We start from the raw sequence: 12,156 nt of genomic DNA on the forward strand, positions 1-12,156 counted from the left end.
TGGTTTGGTTATAAAATACACTCAGCTGATCCAAATTAAATAATTGGATTTAAATCACTACATCTCTCCACAGATTCACAGGTCCCTTGCATCAAACATGAGTGGGCTTAGTGTTTAAAATGGGTACTTAGTTGCAAGGTTGGCTTATCTTATTATCTAAATATAATACAACTGAGGTCAAACTGCTGGCCGAACTACAGTAATCTGTTTAAAAAATAGAAAGGATTTACTCATCACAGTTGCATTGAGGGTGTCATCACCCCCACCACTTGTCAGTCTGAGGAATGCAGGGTTTAAAAGATGCTAGTCTGTGATCATCACGTGGCAAACTATCCTTTCCAGACATGTCCTTAACTAGCATTTCTGAGTCACTCAAATAGTGTAAGAAATATCAGCCTAACAATCAACAACTTGTCATTCCACATTTCCCCAAGACCAAGAATTAATGGCTTCCATAAACTTCCCCCACCAAACATCTTTGGGTTTGTTGACAAGTGGCTATTTGCAAGGCAGAGTGTCTTTTATTCCTGTAGTAGATCTGTACAAGAGGTCACCTCTGGGCCCAAGAGACCTGGCAGCACCACCATGAAGACCAAAATATAAGCAGGGCCACGGTCCCATCCCACTCACACCCCAGGACACCTGTGGGACAGACGGGGCAGCACACACACACACACTATTTATTCCAAAGCATTAACTGTAAGAGCAATTTAAATCACAGGTCAGCCGGAAGAGGGGAAACAGAGAGGAAGTCACACTATCTCTATCTTCTCTTCCAGAGAGTCAGAGCCTCCAGGGGCCAAAGAGCAGCCCTCCTCACTAACAAGTGTATCTGAGATAGGTTTTCCATACCTCATTTCATCCTCTGCTATCAGTTCCAAAACCATCTCTAAAGGGGTAGTTTATATATGTATATATTTCCTATATATATACATTTATGTCATTATAAAAGAAAGCAGTAGTGGTCTTGATGGATGGAAGATGAGGTGGACTTGAGTGGAGACAGCTTGGCACTGAGGGATAGGCCTGAGAGCTGGGTTATTGCCGGGCAAGGCAGGAGAACAGGGTGCAGTTCCCAACGCTGCTGAGTAGAGGGGGAAGAGGACAGTGCTGGTGGTCTGCAGACCTGCTGCTGGTCAACTCAGAGGAAGGAGGAGTAGAAGGGGTGGGAGTCCAAACTGAGACTTGGGGTTGAGACCTGCCCTCAGAAACAAGGGAGATGAGGGGAGGAACTTGTGAGAAGAGGAGAGCCTGGGAAGCCAACCGCCCTTCCTGCTTCTCCAGTGAGATGGTGTCTAGAGCATGCACACAACTGACCTACAAACTGAGGCTCCAGGGTGGAGAAGGAGGTGAGGGCTGGGGACAGGCTCTAAGGCCCAGAGCAGCCCTAGGATGCAAGATTGACACCATGAATAGCATCTCCATCTCCTTAGCCCGCAAGGCTCTCCACACCCCTCTGGCTGCCTAACAACTGTCCGCAGCTTGTCTGAGTGGCCCCTAGCTGGAATTGTGCTCACTGACCCCACCAGGGGCATTGCCTGCCTCTGAGGCCTGCCCATCCTTGCCAGCTAAGTATCAGGCCCAGTGGTATCCCTCGGGGCTTTGCTGCCAGTCACAGTTCCATGGCCCTGGCTGAGGGCAGGGCTTGAGTGTGTCTTGCGGAGTGAAGGGTCATCCCCCTCCAGGGTGGCCAACCGGGCCTCAATCCGCTCCAGGTCATCAGAGCCCACTTTGATCTTCACAGCCAGGAGGTGGATATAGGTCTCATAACGGCTTTTCTGGGAAAACAGCAGAGAAAGGCCAAAAACAAAGTCAAAAGATAAACAACAAATTGCAAAAAAATCACATTTGTACCTTATATGACAAAAGACTATCTCCTTGATATTTAGAGAGTTCTCACCAATCAATAAAAGGAGATAAACAATTTTAAAAATAGGCAAAGGGCATGCAGAGAAATTTAACTCATAATTTTAAAAATCAAAATTAATTGGCAATGACTTATTGGATATGATAGCAAAAGCACAGGCAGTGAGAGTGAGAATAGACAAATGGGATTTTATCAAAATTTAAAACACCTCTATATCAAAGAACACAATCAACAGAGTGAAAATGCAATCTACAGAATGGGAAAAATATTTGCAAATCATTAATCTCCTAAGGGTCTAGCATCCAGAATATTAAAAGGGGGAAAAAACTCCTAGAACTCAACAACAAAACACAGCCCAATTTCAAGATGTATAAAGGACTTGAATAGACATTTCACCACAGAAGATACACTAATGACCAATAAACACAAAAAAGGATGATCAGCATCATTTTGCTGCTGTTGTTCAGTTGCTAAGTCACATCCAATTTTTGAAACCCATGGACTGCAGCACACCAGGCTCCTCTGTCCTCTACTAACTCCTGGAGTTTACCCAAATTCATGTTCATTGAATCAATGATGCTATCTAACCATCTCATCCTCTGCCACCCCCTTCTCCTTTAGCCTTCCATCTTTCCCAACATCAGAGTCTTTTTCAATGAGTTGGCCCTTCATAAATGGTGGTCAAAGTATTGGAGCTTCAGCTTCAGCAATGTCCTTCCAGTGAATATATGGGGTTGATTTCCTTTAAGATTGACTGGTTTGATCTCCTTGCAGTCCAAGGGACTTTCAAGAGTCTTCTCCAGCACCACAAGTCAAAAGCATCAATTCTTCAGCACTCAGCTTTCTTTATGGTCCAACTCACATCCATACGTGACTACCAGAAAAACCACAGCTTTGATTATACGGACTTTTGTCAGCAGAGTGATGTCTCTGCTTTTTAATATGCTGTCAAGGTTTGTCATGGCTGCAGCCAACATCTTCAGTGATTTTGGAACCCAAGAAAAAAAATCTGTCACTGCTTCCACTTTTTCCCCTTCTATTTGCCGTGAAGTGATGCAATTGAATGCCATGATCTTAGTCTTTTAAATGTTGAGTTTCAAGCCAGCTTTTTGACTCTTCTCTTTCATCCTCCTCAAGAAGCTCTTTAGTTCCTCTTCACTTTTGGCCATTAGAGTGGTAGAATATCTGAGGCATATGTATATATGCCAATATCTGAGGTTGTTGATATTTCTCCTGGAATTCTTGATTCCACCTTGTGATTCACCCAGCCTGGCACTTCACATGATGTACTCTGCATATAAGTTAAATAAACAAGCAATATACAGCCTTGCCATACTCCTTTCCCAATTTGGAACCAGTCAGTTCCATATCCGGTTCTAACTGTATCTTCTTGACTGGAATACAGTTTCTGAGGAGATAGGTAAGAATTTTCTCTTTAAGAATTTTCCACAGTTTGTTGTGATCCACACAGTCTAACAAAGGTCCATCTAGTCAAGGCTATGGTTTTTCCAGTAGTCATGTATGGACGTTAGAGTTGGACTATAAAGAAAACTGAGTGCCAAAAACTGATGCTTTTGAACTGTGGTGTTGGAGAAGACTCTTGAGAGTCCCTTGGACTGCAAGGAGATCCAACCAGTCCATCCTAAAGGAAATCAGTCCTGGGTGTTCATTGGAAGGACTGATGTTGAAGCTGAAACTCCAATATTTTGGCCACCTGATGCAAAGAGCTGACTCATTTGAAAAGACCCTGATGTCGGGAAAGATTGAAGGCAGAAGGAGAAGGGGACGACAGAGAATGGGATGGTTAGATGGCATCACCGACACAAGGACATGAGTTTGGGTAAACTCCAGGAGTTGGTGATGGACAGGGAGGCCTAGCATGCTGCAGTTCATGGGGTCACAAAGAGTCGGACACGACTAAGCGACTGAATTGAACTGAACACAGTCTAAGGATTTAGCATGGTCAATGAAGCAGAAGTAGATGTTTTTCTGGAACTCCCTTGCCTTCTCCATGATCCAGCAAATGTTGGCAATTTGATCTCTGGTTCCTCTGCCTCTTCAAAACCCAGCTTGCATATCTGGAAACTTTCAGTTCACATACTGCTGAAGCCTAGCTTACAGGATTTGGAGCATAACCTTGCTAGCATGTGAAATGAGTGCAATTGTATGGTAGTTTGAGTGTTTTTTGGCATTACCCTTCTTTGGGATTGGAATGAAAAATGACATTTTCCAGTCTTGTGGTTACCTCTTAGTTTTCCAAATTTGCTGACATATTGAGTGCAGCACCTTACCAACAACATCTTTTAGGAGTTGAAATAGCTCAGCTGGAATTCTGTCATCTCTACTAGCTTTTTTCACAGTAATGCTTCCTACAGCAGTCCACCAGGCTCCCCCGTCCATGGGATTCTCCAGGCAAGAACACTGGAGTAGGTTGCCATTTCCTTCTCCAATGCATGAAAGTGAAAAGTGAAGTCACTCAGTCGTGTCCAACTCTTAGCAACCCCATGGACTGCAGCCTACCAGGCTCCTCCGCCCATGGGATTTTCCAGGCAAGAGTACTGGAGTGGGTTGCCATTGCCTTCTCCCTCTGCTGTTAGGTCCTTACAATTTCTGTCCTTTTTGTACCTATCTTTGCATGAAATGTCATGTCACAACATGAATGAAATGTTCCCTTGGTATCTCTAATTTTCTTGATGAGATCTCTAGTCTTTCCCATTCTATTATTTTCCTCTATTTCTTCGCACTGTTCATTTAAGAGGGCCTTCTTATCTCTCCTTGCTACTCTCTGGAACTCTGCATTCAGTTGGGTGTATCTTTCCTTTTCTCCCTTGCCTTTCATTTATCTTTCCTCAGCTTTTTGTAAGACCCCTTCAGACAATCACTTTGCATTCTCACATTTCTTTTGGGGGGTGCTGGCTTTGGTTATCACCTCCTGTACAATGTTATGAGCCTCTGTCCATAGTTCTTCAAGCACTCTGTGTACCAGATCTTATCCCTTGAATCTATTTGTCACCTCCATTGTATAATCATAAGGGATTTGATTTAGATCATACCTGAATGTCCTGGTAGTTTTCACTACTTTCTTCAATTTAAGCCTGAACTTTGCAATAAGGAGTTCATGATCTGAGCCTCAGTCAGCACCAGGTTTTGTTCTTGCTGACTATACAGAGCTTCTCCATCAACATCATTATCCATCAGGAAAATACAGATTGAAACCACAATGAGATTATCACATCACATGCATTAAAATAACCATTATCCAAAAAAAAAAAATAAAACATAAAGTAACAAGTGCGTTGATAAAGATGTTGAAGAATTAGAATCCAAGTACACTATTGGTGGGAATGTAAATTGATACAGCTACTATGGAAAACAGTATGGTTATTTCTTGAAAAGTGAAAATAACATTACCATACAGTTTAGCAATTCCACTTCTGGACATAAAAGCAGGAGTGAAAGCAGGATCTCAAAGAAACATTTGCACACCCATGTTCATGGCAGCATTATTAACAGTAGCTGAAAGATCAAAGCAACCCAAACGTGCATCGGCCGATGAAAGGACAGACAAAACGTGGTGCCCAAATACAACAGAAGAGCAAAAGGAAAGAAATTCTGATACATGCTACGGTAGGGATGAAGCTTGAAGACCTTATGTCATGTGACACAGGCCAGTCACGAAAATATGAATTCTGTGTTTCCACTTGTATGAAGCACTTAGAATAATCACATTCATAGAGACAGAAAGTAGAACTGTGGTAGTCGAGGACTAGGGCCAGGAGGAAGGTGCTGAGGAGTTTGTTGTTTAATAGTTACAGGGTTTCAGTTTGGAAGATGAAAAAGTTCTGGAGATTAGTTGCCCGAGAATATGAAAAGACTTAACATTACTGAACTATAATACTTAAAATGGTTCCTTAACCTTACCCATGATCAATCTTACACTATGCTTTTTAAATCACAATTTTTTGGAAAAATTTAAACCAAGTTAAAACATCAATAAGACATCATTTGCTAAACCTATCAGATTAACAAAGACTATGTCCAGTGTTGGTGAGGGTATGGAGAGAGAGGTGTGTTCATGAGCTATTAAAGGGACTGTAAATTGATAAACAATTAGGAGGGAGGTTTGGCAGTGTTTGAGGTCTTGACTCAGAGCTTCAGGCCCTCACCATCGTCCCAGGAAAAGCAGGGACAAAGGGTAATAAGATTCTGTTCTCACCCAGCTCTGCCACAGAAACTGAAAAGCTCTTCATTTTGGGCTCTACCTCCCCTACCGTCCATCTGCCCTACCACTTCACCCCCCAGTTAAGCCAGGCTGGGGGTGAGAAAGACCAGGGCTTTGGAGGCACAATCAGTTGCCCGGTTAGGATCCTGGTTCCTGCACTTAACTGTGTCACCACAGGCACATGATCCAACCTTTCCAAGCCTCAATTTCCCCATCTGTAAAATGGGGATAACAAACGCACATCATACAGTTGATATGAGGATTAAATCAGTCAACATAAAGGAAGTAAAGAGAATCATGCCTGGCAATCAGCATGGTTATTTTTTACCTTGCAGAGACAGTGGATCTGAGAAGGCTTCCAAAAGCTACAAAGCATCATGTTTTTCCAAAAGGCAGATTTATCTATCCTCTCTCCTCTACACCACAACAGAAAGTGTGGAAATCTAGAGACTGAGATGGGCGATTCCCTGCCCCTCCACTCCAGGGACTTCCTGGCTTGGTCTCGGCCTCTGGTGTCTGTCCACCCCCGTGTGCAGGTCAGTCCAAAATGGACAAGTGGTTCCTGCCTTCCTCCTCTCAGTCTACCCTCATCCTTCACACAATGAAGGCAGAGCACTGTGGGGCAGAAGCAGAGTAGGGGGCAGAGACAAAACAGAAGAAAGGGAGAGCTCAGAAGGAGAGACCAAGGTGCTCTGCTTGATAAACCCACTGAGAGAGGCACCTGAGATGTCGGAGGTGGGGGAAGTCACGTGCAGAGGGCTTGTGAGCTCTGTGGTTTGGTTGTAGAAGCTTCCTGAAAAGCTGAGCCTATGCGGAAATTGGAGGTGAGGCAGGGGCTTGAAGAAAGATGCAGAGGGCCAGGGAGGTCTCTGGTATAAACACAAGTGAGGGCACAGTTGCCTGTGCAGCTGGGCTGTGCAGAGATTGGCCCACAGGTGACTGCAGTTCATGACCTCAGGGGAGCCCCCAAAGTGGATGCTCCCAAAGCAGGAAAGATGGCTGTGGAAAGCTGTGGAAGAAGAAGCTGGCCTCTTCCTCCTGCCCCAGCCCTGTCCTTCCAAATCCTCCTGTGATGGGCCCACCTCAAACGTGAGATAATGCTCCTTCAGCCGGTTCTCCTCAGCCTCCTTGGACTTGATGCCCCGCTCGACCGGGTGACACTTGTGCTCAGCCAGCTCTGCAGTCACCTGCCTCAGCTTATTCTCATGAGAGCGCAGCTGCTCCTCCTGCAAAGATAAGTCATGGACGGTGAGGTCCCACACTCAGGGGGTCATAGGGGTGGGTCTCATCCAAAGGAGAGCTTCTTCCCCTAGGGGAAACCAAGGCCTTGCCAGGGCCATCCAACACATAAGGGCAGAGCCAGGTCTGTGCCTGAACGAGTGCACCTCCACCGCCTTCCTTCGTCCCCTCCCACCATCGGCATCAGCTCCCCTGGGAGCCTCCCCAGCAGGCTCAGGAGATGTGAGGCCCTGACTCCTGTGTGTGCACACTCCCTGACATAGACACACAATCACCGAGACTCAGCCTGGCTCCCCAGGCTTCATACGATGCACACAGCCTCTCATACTCATGTCCAGACACATCTGAAGGCCACAGACTCAGGATCACACCCACAGACAGACAGAGACACTGTCACTACCAGACAAGTGAACAGTACACCCCACCCGCCACAAGACAGCCAGACCCCTTTGTGCCTTATGGGCACTGGGCTGCATATGTGTGTGTGTATACACACAAACATGCATGTACTTAAATGGTAAGTGTGCCTGTGTGGGCAGCACCAATGGTGCTGGCACAGCTGTGGACATAAGCAGCAGCCCAGGGGCTCCACAGAGAAGACCCCAGACACTGGCCCATCAAGAAAGGGCCCTGACAGGATGGAAAGCATGGCGTTGACCCACTCTCCAGCGTGCAAGTAGTAGCCCAGCATTTATCCTCTCCTCTCAAAAAAATCCCTGAAAAATGGAGTATTGATGTGTGTGTGTGCAATCAGTCGTGTCCAACTCTTTGTAACCCTGTGGACTGTAGCCCACCAGGTTCCTCTGCCCATGGGATTTTCCAGGCAAGACTACTGGTGTGGTTTGCCATTCCCTTCTCTAGGGGATCTTCCCAACCCAGGGATCAAAACCATGTCTCCTGCGGCTCCTGCACAGGCAGGCAGATTCTTTACCACTGAGCCACCTGGGAAGCCCAGATTTTTAAGGATTACAAAGAAACATGTAAGGGTAGATGAGGGAAGCAGCTGGATGAAGGGTTCTCCAAGTCTCGCCTGTCACTCGCTCCCCACGACACACACACTCACAACCATTCATGCCCAGACACACAGGACACCCACAGACCACACCACATCCACTGGACACGCTGCCATTGGCATACTCACGTCACTGTGTGGGGTATGACCTCAGTCTCCCCATGTGGAAGTGGGGATGTGGGTGGGGGGATGGAAGAGAATGTTCTTTCAGCTTGTCTCTCACCCCAGGACCAGGCACCAGGTAGGCACTGCTGAATGAGGGGCTGGGGGAGGTGGTGTCATGAGCCCAGGAGCTTGTACCTGGCAGAGGCGAGTGGTGCAGGAGGGCAGCAGAGGCCGACAGAACTTCTTCATGGAGCTGACAGCAGCGGGGAAGGAGGGCGCTGAGAAGATGGCAGCCACCAGGTTGATCCTCAGGATCCAGGACAGCATTTCCTCTTTGCTCCTGGGGAGGGGAGGGGAGGGGAGGGCGCACCGGCTTCTCACAATAGGACTCCCTATCCTCCACCCAGCACCCAGCACAGCCAGGCACAGAGAGGCCACAAAGACCTCCATGTAGGCAGGCAAAGGGATGAGGGAGGGTGGCAGGATGGGGGCTGATGGGCCTGGTCATGTCTGCGTAGGGAGTTCCCTTCTGTCCCAGCTCCCAGACAAGACCTGGATTTTCGTGTGAAAACAAAGCTGCCCAGCCAGGTCCAGAGCTAACGGCCTGGAGCTAGTAAGTCTGAGACCAGCAGGGGAGATCAGAGGCAGCTGGGCAACTGGTCACCCTGACTCCACCCTCTTGGCCCTGCCCCGCTGCCTGGTCCGGCACGTCCACTCCTATGCTCAGAGTTCACCTGCCAGTCTCCCCCCTTTTAAGTTCATCTGACACATGAAACCCAAACCTCAAGTCACAGAAGGATGAGGTGCAGGGGCGTAGAAAGAAGACCTTATGGAGAAATCATAGGGTGAGTCTTCCACACCCAACACCCCAACTTTAAGTGGAGGATGATTTACAAAGAGTCCATCTGCCTTGTATTTAAAGACTTCAGTGCACATCAGAATCACCTTGAGGTCTTATTAAAACACAACTGCTGGCCCACCTCCAGTGTTTCTGATTCAGGAAGTCTAAGGTAGGACCGTAGAAATTGTATTTCTAATGAGTTTTGGGGCTAGTTTTGAGCACACTGGGCAGCATGCAGGATCTTAGTTTCCCAACAAGGGATCAAACCTGTGCCCCCTGCATTGGGAGCAGAGTCTTAACCACTTGACCACCAGAGAAGTCCCTCTAACAAGTTTTCCAGGAGATGCTGAGGGATCACGCTTGAGAAATACTGCTGTCAGGACGGACCTGAGCTGTTGGTTTGTGCCAAACAATTACACTCGTGCTTATGGCTGCTGTGCCAGGTAAGCTAAGGGCACCTCTCCTGAGGAAGATGAGGCAAGGATGTGGGGCAGGTCCTGAACCCAGGGTGGGAGCAAGGGGGCGCCCACTCCTACTTACGGTGCCTGGAAGAGGAAGACCCTCCAGTCAGCTGTCTTCAGCTTGAGCACATTGGACTTTTTGCTGTAGTCAGAGGCCCTGGTGGCCAGAGCGTGGTGCACACGGATGGCATTCTTCAAGTCACCCTCGGACAGGGCTTTGTCAGGCCTGTACTCATCCTGGACAGGCCAGGTCAGGGGTGGGCAAGCCTCTGTCATCACCAGGCTCTGGTTTACTGACCCATACCTCCACCCTCACTGTCCCTCCCTGTCATTCTCCTTCTCTCTGTCTCTACACATCTTTCAGCTGCTGCCACTCTGATACTATGCCCACCCCAGTAAGAATCACCACACACTCCTCCCAGCACCCCAGTTGGCCCCAGAAGCTTAAACAGGCCTTACTCCTCTGAAACCCCCTTTAAAAGGCCCTTCTCTGAAACCACCAAAGCCCTCGGTGAGCCAAAGTCAGGTCCTTGATTTGCCTAAGCCCTAGGAGGATCCAAGATCTGCCTAAGCCCTAGGCCTTTCCCAGGACCCTCTAGGCACCAGAAGGCAGGGGCTGAGTTGGCCCTTCCTGGGTAAAGATTCTGGGGGAATCTCTCACCTTCTGCAGGTACAGAATGGTCCCTTTGAGCACCGCGTAGAATTTCTTCCAGCCACGCCTCCCACGGGGCGCTAGGGAGGAGGGGCATGGGTAGTGTGGCCATAACACCCATCCCAGTATCTCCTCCCCTGTGTCCCCCTACGTGTATGCTGGCATGTGCATTCCCAGAGAAGCAGCCAAGGGGGTGCAGACCCTCTCTGGACTAGCATCCCTCCCCATGCCCCTTCCCCGCCTGACACCCACTCCTCTTGCCATCCATGTCGGCGTGAGTCTTCCGGGTCAGCACACCATGCTTGTAGGTGGTGGCACTGAGAGCTTGCGGGACATCCAGGAAGGGGTTGCTACCATCCAGGATCCGTGTCACCTTCTTTGTGCCTGTCCCAAACTTGTCATCCACCAGCTCAGACAGTGATTTCCTCAGCTCATCTTCATCACTGAGAAAGTACTAGGCCTGAGTACCACCTTCACAGAGGCCTCATCCCCATGTCAACATGCCCTCTCCCCACAAAACACTCCTCTGGAAGCCAGTTAGAGGTGAGGAACAGAGATAAGGGGGTTTCAACTCCAACCATAGATCCAGACCTTTGACCTGAGTCTCCAATTCTGACCTTCGTCCTCTGAAATTTGATTTTTGGCCTCCAAGCTCCAATCTTCACCTTTGATCACAAAGTTGGAGACCTTACTACCTTCAGACTTACCCCCTGCTCTTCCCTCACCTCTCTGAAAGCCCAGTCCTATGGAGAAGTAACCCATGGGCAGACTGCCCAAGTCCCAGAGACATGGTGAGGGACAGAAGGTCAGTAGATCAGGCCCCTAAAGTCTAGGTTCCCCACTGGAGCCCTGGTAGAAAAATGCCAGCTCTCCCCAGTTGGGTTGGGCTTCCTAATGATCCCAGACTGGGACCTTCACATGGACCCCAAGACACAGGCTGCCCTGGGGAGTACAGCAGAGTTGGGTGGCAACTTTCCCCAGGAGCCTCTTATAGTCTCCCCAATCAGCAAGATCACCACACCTCTTTCCAGATGGCTGGGTACCTCCAGGTCTCACTGCCCTCCCAGGGGAAGAAGTTAGGGGGCAGTCACCTCTCCCCATTGCCAAGAGCAGTCACCACTTAAATTTGGTCATATTACTAGAGTTGCAAAGGGACTCAGAACTCATGCCTGTCTACCTCCCCAAGGGGAAACAGATATATATCATCACTGAAAATAGTGGCAATATCCCCTGAACAGAAAACCTGTTGTGAACATCATGAAACTAAAGTTACAGTTTAATCTATTCCACAGCTGCAAAACTGCACACTATTTATCAAGACAGAAAATGAATCCAAAGGGGAACTCAACAGCAGGAGCTGGCCAGCTGGTCAGGGGTCACCAGGGCCTTGGGTGGGAGAAATCAGCACCATGGAGAGTAACCAGCATGCCTTCCCTGTACCATCAGCCACTCCCTCGCCCCACTCCCGGTAATTCTCTCCCCATATTTGTGCTCAAGGGCACTACTCACATGGCCCATTCCAGTTTTTCATTCTTGATGGAGTTGTAAAGGGTCTAGGAGAGGGGGAAAGAGAGGAGTTCGAAGAAGAGTCAGAGTCCATCTACCTCTAGCGATGTGGATGCTGTGAGGGAGTACCTTTTCAGCCAGTGGGGCAAAGCGAGTGTTTGCTTAACACCTATTTATTGGGTGAGTGAATGAATGAGGGTTGGTGAGCATTGTTTAGATGACTGGATAGACTTGAGGATGAGTGGGTAGGT

At 48.1% G+C, this 12,156-nt stretch overlaps 1 protein-coding gene across 1 annotated transcript in view; it reads right to left on the minus strand.

Moving 5' to 3' along the window:
• Nucleotides 1-792: 792 nt before the first annotated feature.
• PSD2 (pleckstrin and Sec7 domain containing 2) overlaps nucleotides 793-12,156 on the minus strand; it is a 36,524-nt gene continuing 25,160 nt past the window's right edge. Inside the window, exons 8-14 of the mRNA XM_055429535.2 lie at nucleotides 11,909-11,952; nucleotides 10,652-10,842; nucleotides 10,409-10,479; nucleotides 9,827-9,984; nucleotides 8,641-8,785; nucleotides 7,172-7,315; nucleotides 793-1,778 (exon numbers count right to left, since the gene is read on the minus strand). Of these exons, the coding sequence (XP_055285510.2) occupies nucleotides 1,569-1,778; nucleotides 7,172-7,315; nucleotides 8,641-8,785; nucleotides 9,827-9,984; nucleotides 10,409-10,479; nucleotides 10,652-10,842; nucleotides 11,909-11,952 (963 nt within the window). The 3' untranslated portion in view covers nucleotides 793-1,568. The remainder of the gene's footprint in view (nucleotides 1,779-7,171; nucleotides 7,316-8,640; nucleotides 8,786-9,826; nucleotides 9,985-10,408; nucleotides 10,480-10,651; nucleotides 10,843-11,908; nucleotides 11,953-12,156) is intronic.

This window comes from Moschus berezovskii, chromosome 8 (genome assembly GCF_049115385.1).
Source record: "Moschus berezovskii isolate FMDL1 chromosome 8, NW_MosBer_1.0, whole genome shotgun sequence".
Classification (NCBI taxonomy): domain Eukaryota; kingdom Metazoa; phylum Chordata; class Mammalia; order Artiodactyla; family Moschidae; genus Moschus; species Moschus berezovskii.